This window comes from Monodelphis domestica, chromosome 2 (assembly GCF_027887165.1).
Source record: "Monodelphis domestica isolate mMonDom1 chromosome 2, mMonDom1.pri, whole genome shotgun sequence".
NCBI lineage: Eukaryota > Metazoa > Chordata > Mammalia > Didelphimorphia > Didelphidae > Monodelphis > Monodelphis domestica.
In genome coordinates, this window is record NC_077228.1 from 23,801,079 (window position 1) to 23,828,385 (window position 27,307).

At 53.7% G+C, this 27,307-nt stretch overlaps 2 protein-coding genes and 1 long non-coding RNA gene across 7 annotated transcripts; 2 read left to right on the forward strand and 1 right to left on the reverse strand.

The window, feature by feature from the left end:
* The first annotated feature begins 818 nt into the window (after nucleotides 1-818).
* Nucleotides 819-7,443, forward strand: PARS2 (prolyl-tRNA synthetase 2, mitochondrial). Of its 3 annotated transcripts, none has more exons than XM_056815072.1 (2): nucleotides 819-1,188; nucleotides 1,982-7,443. In XM_056815072.1, the coding sequence occupies exon 2, from the start codon at nucleotides 2,024-2,026 to the stop codon at nucleotides 3,503-3,505; it is 1,482 nt and encodes a 493-aa protein (XP_056671050.1). In that variant the 5' UTR covers nucleotides 819-1,188; nucleotides 1,982-2,023; the 3' UTR covers nucleotides 3,506-7,443. The 3 variants fall into 3 exon arrangements, with proteins under 3 accessions (XP_056671050.1, XP_007480593.1, XP_007480594.1); XM_007480531.3 differs by having other exon boundaries at nucleotides 2,050-7,443; XM_007480532.3 differs by having other exon boundaries at nucleotides 819-1,163; nucleotides 2,050-7,443.
* Nucleotides 1,912-13,233, reverse strand: LOC103102513 (uncharacterized). The gene is made up of 3 exons (XR_008916029.1): nucleotides 13,104-13,233; nucleotides 10,256-10,826; nucleotides 1,912-4,373 (listed from the first exon to the last, which is right to left on the reverse strand). It is a non-coding gene; the product is annotated as an uncharacterized LOC103102513 (long non-coding RNA).
* LOC103094594 (transmembrane protein 205-like) lies at nucleotides 12,378-26,997 on the forward strand. Of its 3 annotated transcripts, none has more exons than XM_056815075.1 (4): nucleotides 12,378-12,506; nucleotides 15,882-16,016; nucleotides 20,431-20,594; nucleotides 25,776-26,997. In XM_056815075.1, the coding sequence occupies exons 2-4, from the start codon at nucleotides 15,917-15,919 to the stop codon at nucleotides 26,073-26,075; spliced, it is 564 nt and encodes a 187-aa protein (XP_056671053.1). In that variant the 5' UTR covers nucleotides 12,378-12,506; nucleotides 15,882-15,916; the 3' UTR covers nucleotides 26,076-26,997. The 3 variants fall into 3 exon arrangements, with proteins under 3 accessions (XP_056671053.1, XP_056671052.1, XP_056671051.1); XM_056815074.1 differs by having other exon boundaries at nucleotides 12,410-12,581; XM_056815073.1 differs by lacking the exon at nucleotides 12,378-12,506 and adding an exon at nucleotides 13,271-13,389.
* Nucleotides 26,998-27,307: the final 310 nt, after the last annotated feature.

The following is a 27,307-nucleotide window of genomic DNA, read 5'->3' on the forward strand; positions in this document are numbered from 1 at the left end:
AAGAAGAAGAAGAAGAAGGAGAAGAAGGAGAAGAAGAAGGAGGAGGAGGAGAAGAAGAAGGAGGAGGAGGAGAAGGAGAAGAAGAAAAGAAGAAGAGTTAAAGAGAAATAAAAAGAAAAGAAAGAGAGGTAGAGAAAAAGATAAAAGAAAGGTAGGAAAGCTAAAGAGAGAAATAAAAAGAAAAGAAAGAGAAGAAAGAAAGGGAAAAAAAGAAGAGAAAGGAAAAGAAAGACATATGATGAGGGAAATATGGTATGTATTTAAGAACTCCAGTCGAGCCTGAAGCTGACTGCTGGGGCATTGACAAATGAAAGAGCATTGAGGATGGCGATGACCATACTTTCAGATATAAATTAAACTGATCTAAAATGAATTATTGTTATAACATAAAAAGCTTCAAAAAACTTAGTGAGCAAATCTTCCATTTACTTGCCAAGTAAGGAAACAAACATTTATTTACTAAGTGTTTCCTACATGCCAGGCACTAGGCTAAGTACTTTACAGATACCATCTTATTTTATCCTCACAATTCTGGGAGGGAGGTGCTATTATTTTCCCCATTTTGCAGAAGAGGAAAATTGTTTCTTAGAGAAGTGGCTTGCTTGGTCACTAGTAAGTGCCTGAAGCTAAATTTAAATTGAGTTTAGTGTCACATTTTAATGATCATTTTTAGCTTTGTACAAATCGTGAGATCTGTGGACAAATTATGTTTCGTTTTTCTAACAATAGAAAAAAAATTCTATCAGAGGCCAGGCTCGAACCACAAGCTTCCAGGGACCACCCGCCATTGTCACGGTACTGCCTCTCCCACTTGGCGTACAGTCCTGAAAGGGGCGGGGCAGCCTGATTCTCAGCCGGACTGGGAGCATCGATAAAGACCTCCGGCTTCCTAGAAGCGACTTCCGGGGGGGGGTGGAGACTGACATAAAACCCTCCCTCACCGGCTCTATGGTTGCGGTTAGAGTCGGTGTCTCTGCTCTTCTCTTCCCCCGCCCACCCCGGTCTTTTCACCACGTGCTAGAGGGGCTTGGCGCTTCTCTTGTGAGCAGCCTGCTGATCGTGGCCTTCTGATTGGTGGGTGCCGTGGGAGGCTGACGGGAACTCGAGGCTTCCCGCTTCGGTAGGCCCCGCCTCCCAAGCCCCACGCTTGCGTCCTTCGTTTGGTACGTCTGGTCCTGCGGCAATTCGGTGGGTGAGGGCGTGGGTGCATGGGGTCGTGGGGGCGGAGCACTAGGAAGGACCTTGGGCAGCGGGATGGGTCCTCGAGAGAGAATAGGGCGGATTGGGGTTAGCGAGGGGTTCTGGGCAGCTGGAGGACCCCTGTCCCAGTAAGCCACACCCCTTTCCGTGCCACCCTCCACCGTCCCGTGCCTTGGCTCCTCCCCTCGTGAGGGCAGGGCGGCGCGATGCTCCGCCCCAAATTGAGGCCGGGAGAGGGCAAGCGATTCTTTCCTGCTGTGAGTTAGGCAGGTCCTCTCCCAAGTGAGCAGAGGGGCGCACTGGAGAATCTTCAGGCACCTTCTGGCCTTCAGTCCTATCTCAAACCTAACTTGGCCATACCCTTACCTCCCCCAGCACAGCCTGTTGACTAGTGTTTTGCTCGTTGGTCTTGTGAGGAGGAATAATCCATCAAAAGAGCTACCTGGGGCATTTTAAGTGATCTCTCTGGGGTCTGTGGGCAAGCAGGGATTCCAGCCTCGATGTCCTCCTGCCTCCTGGCCCTGCCCTCTAGCCACTTTGCTGTGCTCATGCACCGCCCCCCCCCCCCAAAAAAATAATTCTTTACCGCAACACAATTTAAATTTAAATGAGAGGGAAGGCTAATAAGAGAAAGGAAGAAATTAGATCTGTGGAAAGAAGACTTGTCATAGCTATGTGAATGAGAAGAGAGAGGAAGAAATCTTGCTTGAATTAGAAGGAAAGAAAATAGATTTATTAGATGGCATCTTTAGGTTAAGAACAGCCCACTTTCTCCCAACAGCCACCTGATGCAGATGATCTAACGCTATGGAACGAATGCTTCATGGCACATAACTCATTTCCCCACAGATCTGAGTGGTTCCTGCCCTGGGGTGGCATGGAAGGGCTTCTGAGAAGATGGAGGGCCTTTCCCCGTGTACTGTGGGCCATTTGCCAGCGGTCACAACATACTCCTTGCAGGCTTTACCATCACCCTCCAGGCAGAGCAAAACGCCTGGTGCTGTCTCATTTCTTCCAGCCTCAGAACCTCCGGGAAGATCAAGTGGTTGGACTAGAGAGCAAGTCTGCCGAAGTGACCTGTAAGAGCCAGAGGCTGATGCTTCAGACGGGGCTGATTCACCCTGCTGGCCCTGGCTGTTACCACTACCTGCCCTATACTGTTCGAGCCATGGAGAAGCTGGTCAAGGTGATAGACCAGGAGATGCAGGCCATCGGTGGGCAGAAGCTTGACATGCCCACCCTGAGCTCAGCTGAGCTCTGGAGAGTCACCGACCGGTGGAACCTGATGGGCAAAGAGCTTTTTCGGCTGCAGGATCGTCATAACAAAGACTATTGTTTGGGACCGACCCATGAGGAAGTCATCACCAGCCTGATGGCCTCTCAGAAGACTCTGTCCTACAAGCAGCTTCCCTACCTTCTCTATCAGATCACACGCAAGTTCCGGGATGAGCCCAGGCCCCGCTTTGGCCTGCTGCGGGGCCGGGAGTTTTACATGAAGGACATGTACACCTTTGACTGCTCTTCTGAGGCCGCTCACCAGACGTATGACCTGGTATGCGAAGCTTACGGCAGGGTGTTTAACCGACTTGGGCTTCAGTTTGTGAGGGTCCAGGCAGCTGTGGGGAGCATCGGTGGAACAATGTCTCACGAGTTTCAGCTCCCCTTGAACATTGGGGAAGACGTGCTTGCAGTCTGCTCCAATTGCAACTTCGCGGCCAATGTTGAGACGCTGGATCCCAGAGATCCAACTTGCCCAGTGTGCCAAGGGAAACTGACAGAAACCAAAGGCGTTGAAGTGGGGCACACCTTTTATCTGGGCACCAAGTACTCATCTGTATTCAATGCTGAGTTCATCAATGCTCAGGGCAAGCCTTCGCTATTAGAAATGGGGTGCTATGGGTTAGGTGTGACCCGCATTTTAGCTGCAGCCATCGAAATGCTTTCCATGGAAGAATGTATCCGCTGGCCTAGTCTGCTTGCCCCTTACCAAGTATGCCTTATTCCTCCCAAAAAGGGCAGCAAGGAAGAAATGGGAATAGAGTTGATGGGGACTTTATATGACGATATCACAGAAGCCTTGCCCCAGCTGAAGGGGGAGGTTTTGCTTGACGACAGGATACATTTGACAATTGGAAACAGATTGAAAGATGCTAACAAACTTGGTTACCCCTTTGTTGTGATAGCTGGCAAGAGAGCCTCGGAACAGCCTTGCCATTTTGAGGTTTGGTGTCAGAACAACAATGAGGTGGTGTTCCTCACCAAACAAGCAGTGATTGATTTGCTACGTAAAGTACAAATTGTCTAAATGCAGAGTCTCTGATCCTTGCTAGGTCCTAAGTTATGTCCTTTCACAATCATGTTATACTGTACTGTTCTCTCTGGAAGCCATGCAGCTGGTGGAAGTGGGGTGCTAATTAGGAGAGCAAGTTTTCATCATTCAGTGAACATCCCTCATTCAATAAATATCACACGTTCTTCTTATAAAGAGAAAGAAATTTCTTTCTCCACTAACTGTTTGCCTGTTATTCTTTAAATCAACAGAACTTCTGTGATGTGAGGAATACATTCATGGCAGGCAATTCTTGGTCTTCACCTTGTAGGCCAAGTCTTCGTACTCAAAGCTAACTGGAAGCTTGAGACAATTAGATGGGAAACCAAAAAGAAGCTTCCGCTAGAGCTCGTAGCCCTAAATTGGACACCTAAGATCCTGAGTTCATTTTCTCTTGATCCATGAGGCCAACCTATTGGATGATGAGTCTCCAATATGAAAATATTAATTTTTAGCCTCTATAATGCTTAGCCATGTTAACAGGTTAACTACATGGAAGTTACGGACCCAGGATTAGAGAGCCAGTCTTCTAACTTTCTTCTCAATGTTTCTGCCCTCAGCTCTCACTGCTACTGTGAAATCTCAAATCTTGTTTTCTTGATAATAGTGACTTGCTGCCTACCTCAAGAGAATGCAGTGACCACAAATGAGATCCTGTCTGTAAGATGATTCCATCCCCTTGGAGGAAAGTCAGGAGGGATATATGCTCTGTGTTCTCAAACGGTTGTTGTTCTGGACTTGCTTTGTTTCTTGCCATCCATAGATGGCATGGCGATGTTGGCAGAATATCAGGTACAAGCTGTATTCTCCCTGCCTGTTCCTGAGGGAGCTCTGAAAGGAGAAGCTGAAAGAATGTTAAGCAGAATTAACAAAGAGACAAGAATTAGCCAGCTTTATAACACCAGTCATGGACTCCCTTCACATTTTAGTGAGCATGAAGCTCCTATTGCCATGCCACTTTCAAGTTTACAAAGGACTTTTCTCACAACAACCCTGTGAGGTGCTGGTTGTGTGAAAATTGGTGTTTTTATTTACCAATGACGAAACTGAGGCTCACAGAGAATAGTGAATTGCCCCAGAGTTCCCTAATGAGTATGTATCAGTGGTGGGCCCTGAACCCAAGCCTCCTGGCACTAACCAGCACTTTTTTTGACTCCACGATAAAGGACATTTGCAGAAATTGGTAAACTTTTGTGATTTTTAAAACTATTTATTTAAGCCTTGCCCCGTCTGCATCCCTTCTCCCATCCTTCATTTGCATGCTGGATACTTGGAATGATCAATGAGGGACACTTAAGGGTTTATTATCTCTGAGGTGGGTAGAGGTTTTTTGAAAGAAAATGAGGCAATTTCCTGTTCTCTTAGAAAGGGCCATTGACCTTTATGGTTTACAGCACAAACTGATAACTAGGAGAAGCTCCAAGGTGTATCATCACAAAATGAGGGGGTCTACCAGAACATCCATGAAGGGCACTCAGATAAAGGACAGCGTTTTTTATGGCTTAACCATCGAGCACCCAGAGTCCCAGACAACTCCGGACTGGCAGACATGGGAGCTCAGCACCAGGGAAACCCAAGCTAGAGGCAAGAAAGAAGCAATCCTGTCTCTCCTTATTCCTTTTACTTTGCTACTGTGGAGAGTGTATGTTCAGGTAGCTGTGAGCGTCAACCTTTGATGATTGCAGAAGAGAATCATGAATAAAACAAGTGCCCCCTGTAACCCTAAACCATGCTCTCAACAGTTTAGTCATGGGTGGGAGAATGTAGGATTATTTCCTCTATTGGTTTTGTTTGGTTACTCTTTTTATTTGGAAAAAAAAAGACTTATTTTAATGTAAGAGACATTGAAGTCCAAGGATTCCACCACAGAACAGGGATTGAAAAGTATAATTGTTAGAAGAGCTTCTTTGTAGGGGGCCGATTGGGATCAGAGGACTTAGAGGTGGAAGAGACCTTTGGAAATTACTTATGATCATAGTGCTTGGAAGGACCAATTCAATTCAGTAAACATTTAGTAAGCACCTACTATGATCCAGGCACAAGGCTAAGCACTAAAGATAATCCCTGCCCTCAAGGGACTTATACTCTAACACAAAGGAAACAAGAGGGACAACACCAGGGAGCACCTTGTTCCATGTCGTTCAAACCAAGCAGAGCTGCAAGATGGAGAGAGGTGAGGAAGGAGGGAAAGTGTGGAATATTCAAGGCTGGCTGATTTATATTGTAGCAGTCCACCCCTAGCTATGGGCAAGGGAAACAGTATGTACAGAGTGGCTTAGAAGAGAGCATGCTCAGTCTTGAGCATGGCTGGGAAAGCCTCTGACCCTTGACCCCAGCTTAGGCGGGAAAACAGGTTTCTTTGTGTTCACCTGGCCAAGAGAAACCACACCTATACTTTGTCATTAACCAATGATAATCATCCCTATGTATTGTGTATATTTGCATATCAAAGAGATTAAATACAGGGCCACAGCAAGCTCCGCCCTCTCTTCCTCTCTTGGATCTTAGCTCTCACTGATGGCTGTCCTTGCTGGAGCTTGGTCTCTGGCCAAGCTCATCTTTAATTCCTTTCCTTATCTACCTCTCCCACCTGGGACCTGGCTTTTTGGCCAGGCACTCTCTTTTCTCTATCATGTCTCCGACCTGTGTGGTATTAATTGTGGATCTCAGGATGGATCATGCCTCTGCGACATCCTAAAGATCGGGGTTATGCTGTGGCCCCATTATAATCAATAAGGCCTGGTTTGTGACTCATTTCTGCCACCTCCTATCTATAACTTGGCTCCACCACGCCCCTCGGGGTATCCAAAACTTCTATCCTTTTTCTATCTTCCTACCTTGAGGCTTCTCGCAGGTTCAGGGAGCCTCATATATAGTTTCAGGTAATCTGCTTATCCTGGGTGGGACCACTGAGGCCATCTAGTCCAACCCTCTCATTTAATGGAGGAGAGAACGGAATCGTTTTGGGCAGGGATTTAAAGCTGTCCTCTGAGGTTGGCAGTGGCGGTTAAGTGCCTGGCTTAGAGTCACACCACTAAGTATCTGAGGCCAGAGTTGAAGTCAGGACCTCCCATCTCCACTGAGGCAGCTAGCTGCTCCTGATGTGCAGTTTTCTAAGTCACTATGCAGCCAGGAGGGATCCCCATGTATGGTTTAGTGGCCCCATTTCTATTGGAGCTTGATACTTCTCTAAATCACACTAGATGCTTCTGATATAGAACAGGCTCAATAAATGTTTCACTGATGAATGATGAATCTGTAGAGTACATACGGGGGAAAGTGGGATTTGGGGCCAGGGATCTAGGTTCAAATCCTGCCTGATGGTTTCCTGCATGATCTCTCTGACCCTCTGTTTCCCCATCTCTAAAATGACAGGGTTAGATGAGACGATCTCACTCCAGATCTGATGAGTGGAGGGTTACCTGTGGAGACTCACTGTTCTTTGGAGTGTGATCAGAGGAACTGCTATCTAAGGGATTCATGCACATCTCTGTCAAGCAGCAGTGTTCATGGCTGCTAATTAGCTCACACAGTTAAAGCTTAATTGAGCTCAGCTAATTAAAATGGTGTAGAGGCCAAAAGGGTCTGTAGGATAGCAGACTCCTAACTAAGAGGAACTGAGGCCTGTGTATCTACAAGGTTAAACCCACCTTGTAAGGCCCATGGCTGGCTGGCTCCAAAGGGCCGATGAGTTAAGTCCCTGGACGCGAGCTCCAGCCTTTCCATGGCTGGTGTGAAAATCTTTTCTCTCCAGGCTCTGACACTTAGATTATGACAATAAGCTGGTCACTTCCTCTCAGCCTCAGTTTCCTCATCTGATAAATGGGAAATGATGTTTATTACCTACCTTATGGGGTGGTTGTAAAGAAAGCATTCTGCAAACCCAGAAGTATTAAAGAAATGTGTATTATCAAGCAGTGTGGCCTGATTTATAGAGAGGGCTGGCCTTGGCATCAGGAGGACTCCAGGGAGGTTCCTGAGCAAGCCACTAAGCCTCTGAGGCTCAGGCAATTCACTGATTCTCAGAGGCAGAGCCAGTGCTGACCTGCTGTTTGTGAGGGAATTCCTCACCCCAGTGAAATCACATATATGGACCTAAAACAGTAGCTCTGACGGACTGAATCCTGCTTCAGATACTTATAAATTATTTTTGAAAATAGTTTTATTTTTTCAATTAACTATTAAAAAAAAACTAATCTTCCCCACCCACTACCCCTTCTCCTACCTTTTCCTGTTATTGTGGTAATTGGACCTGGATTCAGGAAGACCCGAGTTCAAATCTATCCTTGGATACTTACTAGCAGTGTGATTCTGGGTGAGTCACTTAACCTCTGTTTGTCTCAGTTTCCTCAGCTGTAAAATGGGGATAATAACAGGGCCTCTCCCAGGGTAGTTGTGGAGGTCAAATGAGGTAATAATTGAAAAGTGATTGGCACAATCCCTGGTACATAGTAGGAGTTGTATAAATGCTTATTCTCTTCTTACTGAGGGAATTTAGAAAACAAAAAAATAAAGCCCTCGGTATGTAACCACATAGTCCCGTTAGCCACGTCCCACGTCTGTCTCTGTCTCCCTCCCTCTCTGCATCTTAAGTTCATCACCTCGCTGGCAGAAGGTAAGTGGCCCATTTCACCTTCATTCTTTTGGACTCTTGCATCGATCAGTGTTCTGAAGTCTTTCAAGCTTGTTTTTCTCTCCAATGCGGTTGTCATTATCTAGATTGTTCTATTTCTGCTCACTTCTCTCCCCGTTGGTTCACAAAGGTCCTCCCAGTTTCCTCTGAAATTGCCCGTTTCATCATTTCTCATGGCGCAATCCTGTTCCATTACATCCACATACCACAGTTTGTTTAGCCATTCCCGGGTAGGAGGGCACCCCTAGGTTTCCAATTTGGGGCTGCCATGAAAAGAGCTGCTCTAAACATTTTTGCACTAGAGATTCTTATCCTCTTTCTCTGATTTCTTTGGGGTATCAGTCTAGAAGTGGTATAGCTGGGTCAAAAGGCAGGATAACTGTGTGACCTTAGGCCAGTCACTTACCCTCTGAGCCTCATCGTCTTTTTCTGTCAAATGGATATAATAATAATTTCTGCCTCACAGCAAATGAGATCACAGATATAAATAGTTTTCAGACCTTAGAATTCTCTATCAATGCAGGTATTACTATCAGAAAACAGATTGGATGTTGTGTTGCCAGGTGGCAACTTTCACGTGGACATTTAATTTAGACCTTGGGGGTGGGGGGTGGGGGGTGGGAGGATTAATTAATTCAATTCAGCTTGATAGAGGAGTGGAGATGGTTTCAAGCAGCCACTTTGAGTTTGAATTTCCTCTTCCAGGGAACAAATCAGTGTGGACGGAGGGAGGACTTGGAAGGCCTTGTTCCTACAGGATCTTTTCAGTAAATATCTCTTGGCAAAAGTGAATCGATCTCATTGTCTATCGATTTTATTGAGGGGATTCTCACCTGGTTAATAACACCAGGGAGATACAAAGGCTGGCCAGTGATCTGCTGCTGGTCAGTGTTGTCTGACTCTTCCTCACCCCTATTTGGTTCCCAACTACATGGAATAACCATGTTCAACATACACTTTCCAAAAATATAAGATCCAAATTGTCTTCCTTCCTCCCTCCCTCCTTCTGTCCCGTTTTGGAGACGGGAAGCAATTTAATCTGGGGTTTACATGTATTATCATGCCAAACACAGTTCCATATTAGCATTTGTTGTAAGAGAATACTCCTATAAAAACAAAGCTGAGTTGGGGTTTTCTTGGCAAAGATACTAGCATGGTTTGCCATTTCCTTCTTCAGCACATTTTACAGATGAGGAAACTCGAGCCAACAGGGTTAAGTGACTTGTCCAAGGTCATACAGCTAGTAAGTGTCTGAAGCAGGATTTGAACTTGAGCATCTTCATGATTCCAGGCTCGGCACTCCATCCACTGGGCCATTTAGCTGCTCTGGCAAATGATATTGGGGCAATATACCAGGTGACTGATACTGTAGGGGAATTCCAGGTTGGGGCTCGAGCCTATAGTATTAGGAATCACCCCAACTTCTTGGGGTTACCCTGAAACCCTGAGGAGATGTGTCTGAATCAAGGTTGAGAACCCCAAAGGAGACACACACACAGACAAACTATATTAATAAACCGTATAGCTGTGACTTTGGATAACTCGATCCATAGTATTAATTAAGCTCCAACTATGTGCCAGACTCCTTGCTGGGCACCAGAGAGTCAAAGATAAAAGGGAGATGGGCCTGCCCTCAAGGAACATGGGTTGTTTGGGGAGGAACTGTAACGTGGGAATAGTAATAGCTCGCATTCCCGGCCTCACTGGGCCACTGAGGTCCCAACAAGAGCTCTGTGCCTCGCCCTGTACTAGGTACACAGCCAGAACTCAGCAAAGACTTGGTGAATAAAGACAGATAAACCCAAGAGAAGAGCCCCCATTTCCTGCACTTCATGGGCACAGAGCAGGTGATGCTCACGAGCTCACTGTAGAAGGGATCTCAGATGCCAAACTGGCTGATTCAACCCTAAACGTGGCTCCCTCCAATAATTCCTCAAACTGCCATCTCCCTGCTGCTCTAAAGGGCTCCCCATTAGACAAACGGTGAAAGGACACGAACAGCAGTTCTCAAAAGAAGAAACAATCGAAAACAAAGTTCCTGATAATTAGAGAACCGAAAATAAAAAAAGAAAACCAAACCTCTGGGATCTCACCTCAGCACCTACCAGATCGGCAAAGACGGCAAGTAAGCGTTGGACAGATTGCAGGAACCCAGTAATACAAAGGCCTTGTTGGTGGCGCTCGTGTTTGCTCCACCATTCTGGAAAGCGATTGGAGCTGTGTGTGCCCTCAGCCACAGCACTTCTAGACCTCGACCGCAAAGATCCAAGAAAGAGAAAAAGGAATCGTCTGTACGGACACTTTGTGGTGGCAGAAACTGGAAACAAAGGGGGTGCCAAGCCGTTGGGGAATGGCTGAACGCAGCACAGGGCGTGTTTTGATGGAGTATCGCAGGTCTGTGAGGAAGATGACCAAGACAGCTTCCGAGAAGTCTGGGAGGTGCTGTATGAACTGACGTAGAGACGTGAGCAGAACCAGAACAATGTGGAAACACTCCAAAGGAAAACAGCCAGGAAGACTCCCGGAATCAGGATCCATGGCATGACCACGTCGGGCTCCACAATAACGAGGACGAAGCCTGCCTCCCGCTTCTTGGCCAAGAGGAGAGGCACGCAATGGGCACGGAGAGATCCATTTGTCAATAGAGCCAATGTATGGAGTGGTCTGGTGTGGGAGGAAGAGAAATGAAAGGTAGTGTGTGTGTGTGTGTGGGGGGGGGGTGTTAGAACTAGAAGTACCTTAAAAAAGATCCAAGAATAAATAGAACAGAAGGGAACAGACAAGCAGGGCAGTGCTGGAATCCCCAACTTCTATTTGAAATGTATATTTTTTAAGGAGTTCTTTGTCATGGAGAGTCACGTTTTCATGAGCAGCCTTCTTTTCCTCCAATTGGTATTTGTCATAAATTGGCATGTTTGTGGATGTCTATCAAGTTTACAGTAATGAAATAAGAGATTAAGACTTACCAAAGCACAGCCCATCCAGTAGAGCCCTCCCAATGGCCGGGTGGGGTAATTATGGAAGGTATTATTATCCCCATTTTACAGATGAAGAAACTGAGTCTCCTAGTGTGCCCAGGGTTATAGAGCCAGGAAGCTTCAGAACCAGGATCTTCCTGATTTCCAGTTCGGCATACGACTTGCCACTACATTACACACAGGAGAAACGGGCATTCATTCACTCACCCTCTGCTGAAAATCTCCAGAGGAAACCACAGATCATTCTACTTTGGGAGTGCTTTCATGGGGACTTGCTTTATTTATTTTGAAAACCATTGCCTTCTAGCAGCGTATGGTTCTATGTACTGGTTCTAAGGCAAAGAGCAGTCAAGTACTTGCCCAGTCACAAGGCTAGGAAGTCTCTGAGGCCAGATTTGAACTTGGGACCTCCAGTCTCCAGAGCTGCTCAATCCACTGAGCCACTTGGCTGCCCCATCATCAGGAGCTTATTAAGCAGCCAATCAGCAAATACTGATTGATGGATTGATTGATCCAATAACCATCTCTTAAGTGCCAGGCGCCAGGCCAGGTGATACAAACAGTCCTTGTTCTCAGTGAATTTGTCTCTCTGGTTTTGTCTTTAATATTTATTGTTGGTTTTTCTTTAAGTGTGGTTTAAATTTGCCCATTCGAGACAACTCGAGTTCACCGTTGGCCTCTAACAACCACCACTGACCAGAGCACAAAGGGGACCTTCAGCTCTACATTCATCTTGCTGACCCCAGTCAGTCCTGCCCCCCAAGGGAGGGCTCAGGCTCTTGTTCACACCGTCTCACTCTTTAGACTCAGCCTCCCCAAGTGCCCCCAAATCTTCAGGGAAAATCACCTAATATTAGATCTGGCTCTTGTCTAAGGTCTCCCCAACAAGGGAGAATGGAACGGTTGTCATTGGGGCAGGAAGAACACGCAGTGGCTGCTCCAAGCACTGAGCTTGGAGTCACCAACTACCACCTTCTGGTGAACTGCAGGCTCATCAGGACTTCCACCTGCCCTGCCCCTGCCTCCTGGGCCTTACCATCCTCGCCACTGCCCTGCCCCCCACCCCTCTGAAACACCCTTGGGACTGCCCGGCCAGACTGCCTGATGGCACTATTTTTTCTGATTAGAGGGTGTGATCGTTAAGGCATTAAGGCCAGGCCCTAGCACGGCTTCCATTTGTATTGGCAGTGCCCAGCACAGAGTGTGCCCAATAAATCTTCAAAGCATTCAGGCAGCCATGGAAGGCTTCCTTCCCCACACGTACAAGAGTCCCTGCGAAGACCTGATCAGGCAGCAGTAACAGGGACTAGTATTCTTTCCTGGGAGGTGGACACCTTCTCCTCCAGCCTGAGGAACCTCCTTCAAGGTCTGCGCTGAATCAGGCTGGCCCGGGCTCTTCCTGCTCTGGGTGGTCACCCTCTCCTTCGGAAAGCACCCCGGGGTAGGGGCTCGGCCACAGCGGGCCGGGGAGGGTGGGCCCGAGGCCCGAGGTACCTCTGGGGGGAGGGCAGCGAGTCCTGGAGGGGTCCTCGGCTCTCTGCAGGAGGAGTTGCCCAAAGGCAGCGAGTGGGCCCGGCCAGCTCCCCCAGGATGCGCCGGCCCTGGGCCCCCGGGCTGTCTCGGGAGAGCCCCAGAGCAGCTGCTGGTGGAGGTTTGCCCCGCCGGCCTATCTCGGGAGCCCTCAGGGTGCCCCGTTCCTGGCAGGGGCTGTTTGCACCTCAGGTTCTCCCCGGAGTCGGAGATGGTGCCGGGGCTGACCTCGTTAGATCGGGGTGAGCCGCCCCCACCCCCGGCTCCTGCAGGCCTGTCCCCGCCGAGCCTCCAGGTTATCCTCCCCCGAGCTTGTCCGGCCTCTGCTGTCCGCCGCCCCCCACCAGACCGGGCCTCCCTTGGGCCCCCGGGCGCCTGGTTCTACAGGGGCTGCCCAAGTGGCCGCGGCCCCGGGCGGGAGTGGGAAGCTCACCCCCAGCAGGCACACACATTTCGGGACTCGCTCTGGGGGCCCTCGGCTGATAGATGTCCGAAGCTGGACAGGCCGGCCCCGGGCCAGCGTCCGCGCGCTGTGTGGGGCTCCCAAGCCCAGGGCCGAGGGCGGGGGGAGGGGCCAGGAAGAGGGGGGAGCTCCACCCTGCTCAGTGCCGCCCCGCCCCGGCCCCGCGCCCACTCGTGCCTTGTCCCTGTGGGGCCACCGTGCCCGGCAACTCCCCGGAGGGCCGCGGAACCAAGGAGGACGGGGGTACAAGACCCAGGTAAAGCCCGCCAGGACCGCGCCAGAGAGGGGCGCGGCCTGGCGTGGACGTGCGGGGAGCCCGGGCCTCGGGAATCTGCTGGGAGAACCCCGGGCAGCTAGGGCCAAGCCGGGGGTGGAGAGGAGGGTGTGTCAGCCCCTCTGTGGGGACCCCGTCGTGCACTGGGCCAGTGGGGGCTGGGGGGACAGTCACAATTGGGAAGTTGGAGAAGTTTCTGTCACCCCCTTCCCCTCCTCTCTTTCTCCTCCCCCTCCCTCCCTCTTCTCCTTTTCCCTCCCTCTATCCCCTTCTCCCCTCTCCTCCTCCCGCTCCCTTCCCCTCCCCCTCCCTTTCTCCTTCCCCCTCCCTCCCTCCCTCTTCTCCTTCCTTTTCCCTCCCTCTCTTCCTCCCTCCCCTCTTGCCCTCTCTCCTGTTCCCCCTCCCTCTTCTCCTTTTCCCTCCCTCTATCCCCTTCTCCCCTCTCCTCCTCCCGCTCCCTTCCCCTCCCCCTCCCTTTCTCCTTCCCCCTCCCTCCCTCCCTCTTCTCCCTCCTTTTCCCTCCCTCTCTTCCTCCCTCCCCTCTTGCCCTCTCTCCTGTTCCCCCTCCCTCTTTCTCTCCCTTCTCTTGGTCCTCTCTCTTGACCCCCTGCCCCCTTCTCCCTCCCTTCCCCCCCCCCTCTGTCTGGCTGTCTCTCATCTTGTGTCCTCTCCTGTCTGAAATGAGTGGGGCTCCCTCCCACCCTGACACCGGCCTTCTATGCTCTGAGGCCCTTCCTGACCTCTATCACAGGCCTTTTCGCGGCAGAGCATTTAGGAAGCACCTACTGTGTGCCAGGCACGGTGCATTGTTCTGGGGAAGCAAAGGCCAAAAAGCAGCCCCTGTGGAGCTGGAAGTCTAGGGAAAGACCACCAGCAAACCGGATGGGATGCGGCCAGGATCCACTGGGCAGTGTCCGAGGGGAGGCTGAGAGGGGGAAGGACAGAATCCCAGGCTTGGGGCAGCCTCAAGAGGAAAGGCAGGCACTGGAGAGCAGGGAGCCCAGTGTGGGGCCAGTCAAGGGTTTAAGGACCGGCCAGGGAGGGGCCGATCTTGTAAAGGCCTTTGAGTGCCCCCAAGAAGCCACTGGAGCGGACTGAGCAGGGAGGGAGTCACAGGGTCTGAGCCTCTGATAACTCACCTGGGGAGGGCCCGGAGGCAGGCAGGCCACCAGCAGCCATGGCAGTGGTCCAGGTGGGGGGCGGGGAGGGGAGCGGAGGGTCAGAGGAGAGGACGGACCTATTCATGGGATGGTGAAGGTAGAATCAACCAAGCTTGGGGCACGTGGGAAGAGGAGAGCCTCTGAGGGAGAAGGATGGTGGCCTTGTTGAGCTTCAGACATCTCCCGGACGTCCAGTCGGAGATGTCCAGTGCAGAGTTGGAGGAGAGAAACTGGAGGTCGGGAGAGACGTTGGGACTGGAGAAATAGCTTCCTGGAGGACAGGCATTGTGCAGGACCCAGGGAGCTGCTTAATTAATGTTTCCTGACTGACTGATTTTCGTAGAGAAGATAACTAGATCCATAGGAGTGGCTGAGATGGGATAAAGGAAGAGGAGAAGAGGGCCTGCGAGTGCTGAGGAAGTCAGTGAATGGGGTTAGTGGATTGTGACTGGGATTAAGATCGAGCAAAGGAAACTACAGAGCTCTCTAGCAGGCAGGAAGAAAACCGGGAACCCAGGCAGAAGAAGTTGCAGAGAGATCAAGGGAAAAGGCCATTAGATTTGGCTGTTAAAAAGACCCAAGGTAGGGGGCAGCCTGGTGGGTCAGGGGATGGAGAGACAAGCCTAGAGAGGAGTGGTCCTGGGTTCCAGTCTGGCCTCAGATACTTCTTAGCTATGTGAGCCTGGGCTGACGTCACTTCACCCCCACTGCCTAGTCCTGATCCCTCTTCTGCCTTAGAATTGATACATGTATTGATTCAAAGCAGAAGGTAAGGGCCCAAAAAACAAGATCCCAGATAAGGTGGGAGGAAGCCGTTTTGGTGGAATGATGAGGTTGGAAGCCAGGCTGAAAAGGGTTTAGAAGGGAATAAGGAGAAGGGAAGTGAAAGCACTGAGTGTCGATGGCCTTCTCAAAGAGTTTACTCACAAAAGGAAGGAGAGCCATAGGAGGATAGCTAATTGGGTTAGAGGGATCAAGTAGGATTTTTTTTAAGGATGGGGTTGGAGTTATTTTCTGCAAAATGGGAAAATGAATAGGACCTCTCTGGAATGGTTTGTGAGGATCTGGTGGGATAATTTATGGACAGTGCTTTGTAAGCCTTAAAGTACTGTATGAATTATTTTTATTATTATAGATGTGGAAAGCAAGGCCTAGGGAGGAGAAGCGACTTCCTCAAGGCTGTAAAGACAACATCAAGGCAGGTTTGGGATCCTGGTTGTCCAGAGCCAATCCCCTTCCTGCTGTACTAGGCCACCTCCTGGTGCTTGTTTGTTGAGTCAGATGCATGACTGACAACAGTCTCTGTCCCTGTAGCCTAGATCGCCAGCCCCAGGCCCCTGGAGTCCACGATGCCGACGGATGCAGAGCCCTCAGTGCTGGCCAAGACCCTCCACCTTGTCTTCCTCTCCACCTTCTGGGGAATGCAGATTTGGGTGACCTTCATTTCAGGTGGGTCTCAGGGAGGATTTTATCCATGTGTTGTGAGAGGCATTTATCAGTCTCCATCTGCATTTGGGATCTGTGGTGGAGGCAGAGATTCAGTTCTTCAAGTGTATATTAAGTGCCTACTGTGTACTAGGCACCATGCCAGGGGCACAGAAGATGCATGGTCAAAAGAAATCAGTTCTTGCCCTCAAGAAGTTTATATTCTGTGGCAGAAGCATCTGGGTGGCTTCATGGATGGAGAGCCAGGCCTAGAGAGGGGAGGTCCTCGGTTCAAATCTGGCCTCATATACTTCCTAGCTGTATGATCCTGGGCAAGTCACTTAACCCATTGCCTACCTCTTACATTGAAACCAATAAATAGTATTGATTCTAAGGTGATAGGTAATGCCTTGGAACCAGTACACAGTATTGAGTTTTAAGATGGAAGATAAGGATTATTTTTATTTAATTGAATGCAGCATGTTTTCACATGAGTGAGACCTAGCCCAGTTCTTAGGGAGCTTAGTTTAGTGGTGGGATTGGGGGTCTGGGGCAAGGACTGATGAATTAAATAGATAGCAAGGTCCAGCAGAATGTGGTAAGCCTGCCATAATCAAAGAAATAGCCAGGGTTCACGTAGCCCCCTTGAGGTTTTCTTTACATCTATTAACTCTTTTGGTTCTCAAAACAACCCTGGGATGTAGGTGCTTTTATTATTCCCATTTTACAGATGAGGAGACTGAGGCCAGGAAGGCTTAAGGGACTAGCCTGGATTCACAGTTAAGTGTCTGAGGCAGAATTCGACATCGGCTTCCATGCTCTGTCTACACTGCATCCCCTGTCTTTGCCCTTCTAGCCCAATTCTGCCAATCTCTTAGCCTTTTCCTTCTCTGTCCTCCCTTTCATTTGTGCCAACTGGAACCTCTCTCAGTCATTCAAACTCTGTGAGTTGCTTACTCAGTGATTGTGCAAGGCCAACAGGGAGCCTTGGCTAAGAGGCCCCCAGGGGTCTTTACCTTTGGGCATGGGAAGCCTGATGGGCTTTTGGAGTGGTTCATGATTATCCAGTTGGTCACCAACCCTGGCAGTCCTTTGGAGCTTCTCTATTTTCTGTCGTGGCAGAAGTAAAGGCCATCCTTTACGTCACCTTGTCACCCTCTTCCCATCATGTGGACCTCATGGAGGGTCCTTCTGAAAGCCCCTGCCTCCAGGGACACCCCCTGCAGCCATGGTGGCTCCTCTGGTACCCTGGGATGGGCCCCTCTCTCTGTGCTTCCTCTCCAACTTGATCCTCGAGGACTAATGCCCCCTGGAACAGCCTGACCCCCTGTTCTTCAGCCTCCTCAAGCCCTGTGTCCCGTGGCCTCACTCCTGCTCAGCCATCTAGAGGGAAGGCCCCCTCCCCTTCGGATCTCACCCCCTCAAGTCAGCATCCTTCCACCATGTTCAGAACTCTTTGAGCCATTCTTTGAGTTTGGAAGGACCCACATGGGGTGATCCTGAAGCCACCCCAACGGCTAGCCCTGAAAGGGACCCACAAGTTTGGGGACTGACAATGTGTGAATTTGCCCAAGTTTGTGCCAAGGTTTTGTGTTCCTTTTTTTCTTCTTTAAAGCCAAGAGAGAAAATAATTCTTTTTTCATAGAAAAAGTGAACATTAAAGTAAAAGCTGCAAACACGGCTGCATGTCTGGGACCCATATCCGATGACTCGCCTTCCCAGTGAGAGGGGAGAGGAAGGAGGGAGGACAGAACTTGGGACTCAAAAGTTTAAAAAATGAATGTTAAACATTCTTCTTACTTGTAATTGGAAAAAACAGAACGTGTTTTAAAATGCAGAGAGTTGGGATGGGGAGGGGAGGAGGAAGCATCGGGCTCCACCATTCTTCGGAATTTGTCTTTTCTTATTAGAGTTTTCACTCCGCCAGGGCTTCCATTTATGTTTCCTTTCCAGAGCTTAGCAGGCTTTTGTCCCTTCCCCCTACACACTCTCAGTTGATTTTTAAAAACCCTCCCCTTCCCTCTTGGAATCAATACTGTGTGTTGGTTTCAAGGCAGGAAGGAAGAGGCAGTTGGGGTTAAGTGGCATGTCCAGGATCCCAGTTAGGAAGTATCTGAGGCCAGATTGGAACTCAGGTCCTCCCCACTCTTGGCCTGGCTCTTAACCACTGAGCTACCTCGCTGCCCCTCACTTGTTCATTTTTATTTTATTATTTATTGGTGACAAATTACACGTCTTAACAAATTTCCACGTAAGTTTTCCAAAGTTATATGATCCAAAATGTCTCCCTCTCTTCTTCCCTTCCACCTCCCAGAGCGTCAAGCAAGTCAATCTAGATTATACAGGTTTTATTATGCAAAACATATTTCCATGTTATTCTTTTTTTTTTTAAACCCTCACCTTCTGTCTTGGAGACGATACTGTGCATTGGCTCCAAGGCAGAAGAGTGGTCAGGGCTAGGCAATGGGGGTCAAGTGACTTGCCCAGGGTCACACAGCTGGGAAGTGGCTGAGGCCGGATTTGAACCCAGGACCTCCCGTCTCTAGGCCTGACTCTCAATCCACTGAGCTACCCAGCTGCCCCCTCATTTTTTAAATATTATTCATTTCTGTGAGGGTAGTCTTATAGAACCCAACCCCCAACACACGGATCCAGATAATAAGTGATGAATCATAGGTTTCCTCCTGCACTCCGACTGCGCCGGTTCTTCCTCTGGAGGTGGATACGAGCCCCATCCTGAGCTCCTCGGAGCTGCCCTGGAGCAGCGTTGCTGAGAGTCTGCCCGTTACCTTGTCGGATACTCTCCTGGTTCTGCCCCTTTCACTCTGCATCAGTTCATGCAGCTCTTTTGGACGTCCTCCGGTTCGTTGCTCCTTGCAGCACCTCTTACACCCCAGGGCATCCAGCTGCTCCCAATGGAGGGTCACCCCTCAGTTTCCAATCCTCGGCCGCCACAAAGAGCCGGCCAGGAGTGTACTGTGCGAGGCTCCTCTCCGGCCAGGAGTGTGGTGTGCGAGGCTCCTCTCCAGCCGTGAGTGTACTGTGCGAGGCTCCTCTCCAGCCGTGAGTGTACTGTGCGAGGCTCCTCTCCGGCCAGGAGTGTACTGTGCGAGGCTCCTCTCCGGCCAGGAGTGTACTGTGCGGGGCTCCTCTCCAGCCGTGAGTGTACTGTGCGAGGCTCCTCTCCAGCCATGAGTGTACTGTGCGAGGCTCCTCTCCGGCCAGGAGTGTACTGTGCGGGGCTCCTCTCCGGCCAGGAGTGTACTGTGCGGGGCTCCTCTCCAGCCAGGAGTGTACTGTGCGGGGCTCCTCTCCGGCCACGAGTGTACTGTGCGGGGCTCCTCTCCGGCCACGAGTGTACTGTGCGAGGCTCCTCTCCGGCCAGGAGTGTACTGTGCGGGGCTCCTCTCCGGCCAGGAGTGTACTGTGCGAGGCTCCTCTCCGGCCAGGAGTGTGGTGTGCGGGGCTCCTCTCCAGCCAGGAGTGTACTGTGCGAGGCTCCTCTCCGGCCACGAGTGTACTGTGCGGGGCTCCTCTCCGGCCAGGAGTGTACTGTGCGGGGCTCCTCTCCGGCCAGGAGTGTACTGTGCGGGGCTCCTCTCCGGCCAGGAGTGTACTGTGCGGGGCTCCTCTCCGGCCAGGAGAGTACTGTGCGAGGCTCCTCTCCGGCCAGGAGTGTACTGTGCGGGGCTCCTCTCCGGCCAGGAGTGTACTGTGCGAGGCTCCTCTCCGGCCACGAGTGTACTGTGCGGGGCTCCTCTCCGGCCAGGAGTGTGGTGTGCGGGGCTCCTCTCCGGCCAGGAGTGTACTGTGCGGGGCTCCTCTCCGGCCACGAGTGTACTGTGCGAGGCTCCTCTCCGGCCAGGAGTGTGGTGTGCGAGGCTCCTCTCCGGCCAGGAGTGTGGTGTGCGAGGCTCCTCTCCGGCCAGGAGTGTACTGTGCGAGGCTCCTCTCCGGCCAGGAGTGTGGTGTGCGAGGCTCCTCTCCGGCCAGGAGTGTGGTGTGCGGGGCTCCTCTCCGGCCAGGAGTGTACTGTGCGAGGCTCCTCTCCGGCCAGGAGTGTACTGTGCGGGGCTCCTCTCCAGCCAGGAGTGTACTGTGCGGGGCTCCTCTCCGGCCAGGAGTGTGGTGTGCGAGGCTCCTCTCCGGCCATGAGTGTACTGTGCGAGGCTCCTCTCCGGCCAGGAGTGTACTGTGCGAGGCTCCTCTCCGGCCAGGAGTGTGGTGTGCGGGGCTCCTCTCCGGCCAGGAGTGTGGTGTGCGAGGCTCCTCTCCGGCCGTGAGTGTACTGTGCGAGGCTCCTCTCCGGCCAGGAGTGTACTGTGCGGGGCTCCTCTCCGGCCAGGAGTGTACTGTGCGGGGCTCCTCTCCCACTTGTGGGTGTTAAACATGGAACTCAGCCCCGGCTCTTCCGCCCTCTCCCTGTGTGTGTCTGCAGGCTTCGTGATGGGCGGAAACCTCACTCGGCACACTCTGGGCTTCATCCAGAGCCGGCTGTTCCCCTATTATTTCCACATCGGCTCTGCCTGCTCCTTCTTCAACCTGACCATCTTCGCCATGTGCCACCCCAGGGAGCTGCTCAACGACGAAGAGACCACCCAGGTAGGTCCCTGTCACCCAGGGGAGGTGGGAAGGTGCCCGCAGGCAGACCCAGGGGAGGCGGGAAGGTGCCCGCAGGCAGACCCAGGGGAGGCGGGAAGGTGCCCGCAGGCAGACCCAGGGGAGGCGGGAAGGTGCCCGCAGGCAGACCCAGGGGAGGCGGGAAGGTGCCCGCAGGCAGACCCAGGGGAGGCGGGAAGGTGCCCGCAGGCAGACCCAGGGGAGGCGGGAAGGTGCCCGCAGACAGACGCAGGGGAGGCGGGAAGGTGCCCGCAGGCAGACCCAGGGGAGGCGGGAAGGTGCCCGCAGGCAGACCCAGGGGAGGCGGGAAGGTGCCCGCAGACAGACGCAGGGGAGGCGGGAAGGTGCCCGCAGGCAGACCCAGGGGAGGCGGGAAGGTGCCCATAGGCAGACCCAGGGGAGGCGGGAAGGTGCCCACAGACAGACGCAGGGGAGGCAGGAAGGTGCCCATAGGCAGACCCAGGGGAGGCGGAAAGGTGCCCGCAGGCAGACCCAGGGGAGGCGGGAAGGTGCCCGCAGGCAGACCCAGGGGAGGCGGAAAGGTGCCCACAGACAGACCCGGGGGGGGGGGGGGCGGGAAGGTGCCCACAGACAGACCCAGGGGAGGCAGAAAGATACCCACAGGCAGACCCAGGGGAGGCAGAAAGGTACCCACAGGCAGACCCAGGGGAGGCGGGAAGGTGCCCGCAGGCAGACCCAGGGGAGGCGGGAAGGTGCCCATAGGCAGACCCAGGGGAGGCGGGAAGGTGCCCACAGGCAGACCCAGGGGAGGCAGAAAGGTACCCACAGGCAGACCCAGGGGAGGCGGGAAGGTGCCCGCAGGCAGACCCAGGGGAGGCGGGAAGGTGCCCATAGGCAGACCCAGGGGAGGCGGGAAGGTGCCCACAGACAGACGCAGGGGAGGCAGGAAGGTGCCCGCAGGCAGACCCAGGGGAGGCGGAAAGGTGCCCGCAGGCAGACCCAGGGGAGACGGGAAGGTGCCCGCAGGCAGACCCAGGGGAGGCGGGAAGGTGCCCGCAGGCAGACCCAGGGGAGGCGGGAAGGTGCCCGCAGGCAGACCCAGGGGAGGCGGGAAGGTGCCCACAGACAGACCCAGGGGAGGCAGAAAGATACCCACAGGCAGACCCAGGGGAGGCAGAAAGGTACCCACAGGCAGACCCAGGGGAGGCGGGAAGGTGCCCGCAGGCAGACCCAGGGGAGGCGGGAAGGTGCCCGCAGGCAGACCCAGGGGAGGCGGGAAGGTGCCCATAGGCAGACCCAGGGGAGGCGGGAAGGTGCCCATAGGCAGACCCAGGGGAGGCGGGAAGGTGCCCACAGACAGACGCAGGGGAGGCAGGAAGGTGCCCATAGGCAGACCCAGGGGAGGCGGAAAGGTGCCCGCAGGCAGACCCAGGGGAGGCGGGAAGGTGCCCGCAGGCAGACCCAGGGGAGGCGGAAAGGTGCCCGCAGGCAGACCCAGGGGAGGCGGGAAGGTGCCCACAGACAGACGCAGGGGAGGCAGGAAGGTGCCCATAGGCAGACCCAGGGGAGGCGGAAAGGTGCCCGCAGGCAGACCCAGGGGAGGCGGGAAGGTGCCCGCAGGCAGACCCAGGGGAGGCGGGAAGGTGCCCGCAGGCAGACCCAGGGGAGGCGGGAAGGTGCCCGCAGGCAGACCCAGGGGAGGCGGGAAGGTGCCCGCAGGCAGACCCAGGGGAGGCGGGAAGGTGCCCGCAGGCAGACCCAGGGGAGGCGGGAAGGTGCCCGCAGGCAGACCCAGGGGAGGCGGGAAGGTGCCCGCAGGCAGACCCAGGGGAGGCGGGAAGGTGCCCGCAGACAGACGCAGGGGAGGCGGGAAGGTGCCCGCAGGCAGACCCGGGGGGGCCGGGAAGGTGCCCACAGACAGACGCAGGGGAGGCGGGAAGGTGCCCATAGGCAGACCCAGGGGAGGCGGGAAGGTGCCCGCAGGCAGACCCAGGGGAGGCGGGAAGGTGCCCATAGGCAGACCCAGGGGAGGCGGGAAGGTGCCCACAGACAGACGCAGGGGAGGCAGGAAGGTGCCCATAGGCAGACCCAGGGGAGGCGGAAAGGTGCCCGCAGGCAGACCCAGGGGAGGCGGGAAGGTGCCCGCAGGCAGACCCGGGGGGGGGGGGGGCGGGAAGGTGCCCACAGACAGACCCAGGGGAGGCAGAAAGATACCCACAGGCAGACCCAGGGGAGGCAGAAAGGTACCTACAGGCAGACCCAGGGGAGGCGGGAAGGTGCCCACAGACAGACGCAGGGGAGGCAGGAAGGTGCCCGCAGGCAGACCCAGGGGAGGCGGAAAGGTGCCCGCAGGCAGACCCAGGGGAGACGGGAAGGTGCCCGCAGGCAGACCCAGGGGAGGCGGGAAGGTGCCCGCAGGCAGACCCAGGGGAGGCGGGAAGGTGCCCGCAGGCAGACCCAGGGGAGGCGGGAAGGTGCCCGCAGACAGACGCAGGGGAGGCGGGAAGGTGCCCACAGACAGACCCGGGGGGGGGGGCGGGAAGGTGCCCACAGGCAGACCCAGGGGAGGCGGGAAGGTGCCCGCAGGCAGACCCAGGGGAGGCGGGAAGGTGCCCGCAGGCAGACCCAGGGGAGGCGGGAAGGTGCCCGCAGGCAGACCCAGGGGAGGCGGGAAGGTGCCCGCAGGCAGACCCAGGGGAGGCGGGAAGGTGCCCGCAGGCAGACCCAGGGGAGGCGGGAAGGTGCCCGCAGACAGACGCAGGGGAGGCGGGAAGGTGCCCGCAGGCAGACCCGGGGGGGGCGGGAAGGTGCCCACAGACAGACGCAGGGGAGGCGGGAAGGTGCCCATAGGCAGACCCAGGGGAGGCGGGAAGGTGCCCGCAGGCAGACCCAGGGGAGGCGGGAAGGTGCCCATAGGCAGACCCAGGGGAGGCGGGAAGGTGCCCACAGACAGACGCAGGGGAGGCAGGAAGGTGCCCATAGGCAGACCCAGGGGAGGCGGAAAGGTGCCCGCAGGCAGACCCAGGGGAGGCGGGAAGGTGCCCGCAGGCAGACCCGGGGGGGGGGGGCGGGAAGGTGCCCACAGACAGACCCAGGGGAGGCAGAAAGATACCCACAGGCAGACCCAGGGGAGGCAGAAAGGTACCCACAGGCAGACCCAGGGGAGGCGGGAAGGTGCCCACAGACAGACGCAGGGGAGGCAGGAAGGTGCCCGCAGGCAGACCCAGGGGAGGCGGAAAGGTGCCCGCAGGCAGACCCAGGGGAGACGGGAAGGTGCCCGCAGGCAGACCCAGGGGAGGCGGGAAGGTGCCCGCAGGCAGACCCAGGGGAGGCGGGAAGGTGCCCGCAGGCAGACCCAGGGGAGGCGGGAAGGTGCCCGCAGACAGACGCAGGGGAGGCGGGAAGGTGCCCGCAGGCAGACCCGGGGGGGCCGGGAAGGTGCCCACAGACAGACGCAGGGGAGGCGGGAAGGTGCCCATAGGCAGACCCAGGGGAGGCGGGAAGGTGCCCGCAGGCAGACCCAGGGGAGGCGGGAAGGTGCCCATAGGCAGACCCAGGGGAGGCGGGAAGGTGCCCATAGGCAGACCCAGGGGAGGCGGGAAGGTGCCCGCAGGCAGACCCAGGGGAGGCGGAAAGGTGCCCACAGACAGACCCGGGGGGGGGGGGGCGGGAAGGTGCCCACAGACAGACCCAGGGGAGGCAGAAAGATACCCACAGGCAGACCCAGGGGAGGCAGAAAGGTACCCACAGGCAGACCCAGGGGAGGCGGGAAGGTGCCCGCAGGCAGACGCACTGTGGGCTGGAAGGATTCCTCTCTCACACCGAGAGCCGTGCCAGTGAACCTCACTGGGCTGCTGGCCTCGAGGGGCTCAGCTGCCCCCCGTCCCTGGAAGTCTCCAAGCAGGTGCCCTTGAGGGTGGATGAGGGTGGGATCAGAAGTCTCTTCTAGCTCAGAAGGTGGGGCAGCAGGGCCCTCCCCCCCTCTCTTTTAACTCTTACTTTCTATTGTATCAATTCTAAGACAGCGATAGAGTGAAGTGACATCTCCAGGGTCACCCAGCTAGGAAGTGTCCGAGGCCACATCTGAACCCAGAACCTCCCGACTCAGGCTTGGTTCTTTATCTACTAAGCCACGTCGCTGCCCTCCCAAATTCACTCTTATAGGCATTTATTAAATATCTCCTCTTTTTCTTTTTGAAGGCAGTTAGATGGTGGTGTTAGGTCTGGAGTCAGGAAGGCTTGTGTTCAAATTCTGCTTCTGATACTTCTTTTTTTTTTTTAAACCCTTACCTTGGAATCAATACTAGGTATTGGTTCCAAAGCAGAAGAGTGGTTAGGGCTGGTCAATGGGGTTAAGTGACTTGCCCAGGGTCATCCAGATTTGAACCCAGGACTCCCGTCTCTGGGCCTGCTGAGACTTCTTAACGGTGTATCTGTGGGCAAGTCATGTTACCTCTCTCTGCCTCTGTAAAATGCACATCAAAATGGCACCTGCCTGCCCAGGTTACTATAAGGATAGATGCCGATAAGTGTCAGTAAGGCACAAGTGATGTCTTAACATAAACTAAGAACGTAGCTTCTGCTGTTATCGTACTTGTAATAAATACTGTTGGTCAGCACTTCGCAGCTTTGAACACTAGAAATGCCGGCCGTTCTGCTGGCTTTGGGGGCCGAAGGCACCGCCCTGCCCTCTGGGAGCTGATGGGGTGGGCGGTCCATCGTGATCCCGTCTGACAGACAAGGACACCAGCTTCCCTTAGACCGGAAGCTCCTCCAGGGCTTCCTTGTGTGTCCAGCACTTCGCCCCGAGCCTGTGCTTCGTACACACAGTGGGGGCTTCCTCACTTTTGTTGATCGCCTGACTAGGCCACAGGTCGTCCTCACTTCTGGACACTGTGTGGTGGTGTGAGCAGGTGGTCCCAGCCTGCCACTCCCTCAGAGCCCGCATGCTGGAGGGATCTGGAGGCAGGTCTGACTCTTGGCTCTGATCCCTACTAGTGTATGACTGGAGAAGCCACTTCCTTGCTGAGACTCAGTTTCCTCCTTAGTAAAATGGGCCAACAAAGCTTGTACTCCCCCAATCCCAGGCTGGGAGCCCTCTAGAAATCTCACTGATGCTACTATTTCTGAGGTTCGAGGCCCGTGAGTGTGAAGGGGGCCTCCTGGTGGCCTCCATATTGATTTGCTCATTCCCTGTGGCAGCTCATCATTTTCTTCGTGTGCGTCATTGTGTCTGCACTGAACGCCCAGTGGTTTGGCCAGATGACCTCAGATATCATGGCTGACATGCACCTCATAGAGCAGAGCTACGGCCTGGGCCAGGACATCGGGTTCTTCTCACGCAAGTCCTATACCCGGCTGCGGGACTCCAACCCCAAATACAGGCAGTTGTCCAGCCAGCTCAACCGTTATCGCTTCCTCTCCTCCCTCTGCAACCTGGGATGCCTGGCGTGTAATGGCTTCAGCCTCTGCCACATGGCTACTAACCTCTCCACCCTGTGACCGGGGGGCTGGCCAGGACACCCAGCCTTGATTCTTGGGGGCTGGGCCAGTGGGAACAACAGCGCCTTTTTGCCGGGAAGGACCTGAGCCAGGTGGTATAGTGGATGGCGTGTGGGACTTCGGGTCAAGAAGGCTTGAGTTCCAAGTCCTGCCTCAGATTCCTGGGCAGGGAATGAATGAAGTCTGCTCACCTGTAAAACAAGGGGCTTGGACTCTGCTGAGGTCCCCTTTAGCCCTCCAGCTATGATCCTGTCATCTCAGGAAGTCTATCTCCAGCCTTTTCTTAGAGGCTAAGGTCAACGGCAGTGCTTTGGAAAGAACACTTTGAGTCAGAACCTTGTTTCCCATCTATCTTCCTCGTAAAAGGTTTGGGGAGTCCATAAAGAGATGGAAGAATGACTGCTTGAAAGACTGAATGAAGGAAAAGTGGATGGATGGATGGATGGATCGACAAATGGGTAGAGAGATGGATAGATGAGTAAATGGATGGCTGGATGGGTGGGTGGGCAGATGAGTGTGGATGGATAGATGGGTGAGTGGATAGATGACGGATGGATGAATGGATGAGTGGATAAGTGGGTGTAGGTGGGTGGTGGGATGGATGAATAAATGGATGCATATACAAATGGATGGTTAAGGATGATGATGGGTAGTCCTAGTCCTGATGTATAATTAGAATTTTCCATCCCAGAACTCTCTTTCCCAGCTTCTGATGTTCCTTCTCACGTTAGGTGCTATCTTAGGGAGGATATATTTTGAGTGTAGCTACGCCCTTTCTCTTTTTTTCAGGAACTTGGCTGGTGGAGGTTGGGTGGGTGCTAGGCAGGAGACTTTTACTCACGCGTTATTTTCTTAGGCTTTCATACTTTTGTTCTTTTATTTCTTCTACTTTGGAGTGATTAATAAACTCTATAAAATATAATACTTGGAGTTATTGGATATTAATTTTAATCTTACACTGGTAATATGCAATCCTTTGTGGTTAATGGAAGCTTTGCCTCTGGATGACATCCCTAGGGGTCTTCTTGCTGTTACCCCCACTTAGGACCATACCCAGTACATAATGAAATAGTTGTAAATTGTTTGTCATAAAAGGTTTGGACCAGTGCTGAACCCGGTTTTAGATGGTAACAGGCTGTAGGCCCACATGGTAGGCCTCACCTGCAGTATGATGATTTGAGATGCAATCTGACTGCTTCTTGATGATATAAAACAGTAAATTGATTTATTCA

Coding starts and splice junctions, on each gene's coding strand:
- PARS2 (XM_056815072.1), top strand. CDS start 2,024: ATGGCACATAACTCATTTCCCCACAGATCTGAGTGGTTCCTGCCCTGG.
- LOC103094594 (XM_056815075.1), top strand. CDS start 15,917: ATGCCGACGGATGCAGAGCCCTCAGTGCTGGCCAAGACCCTCCACCTT. Junction 16,017..20,430: donor TTGGGTGACCTTCATTTCAG/GTGGGTCTCAGG, acceptor GTGTGTCTGCAG/GCTTCGTGATGGGCGGAAAC. Junction 20,595..25,775: donor ACGACGAAGAGACCACCCAG/GTAGGTCCCTGT, acceptor TCCCTGTGGCAG/CTCATCATTTTCTTCGTGTG.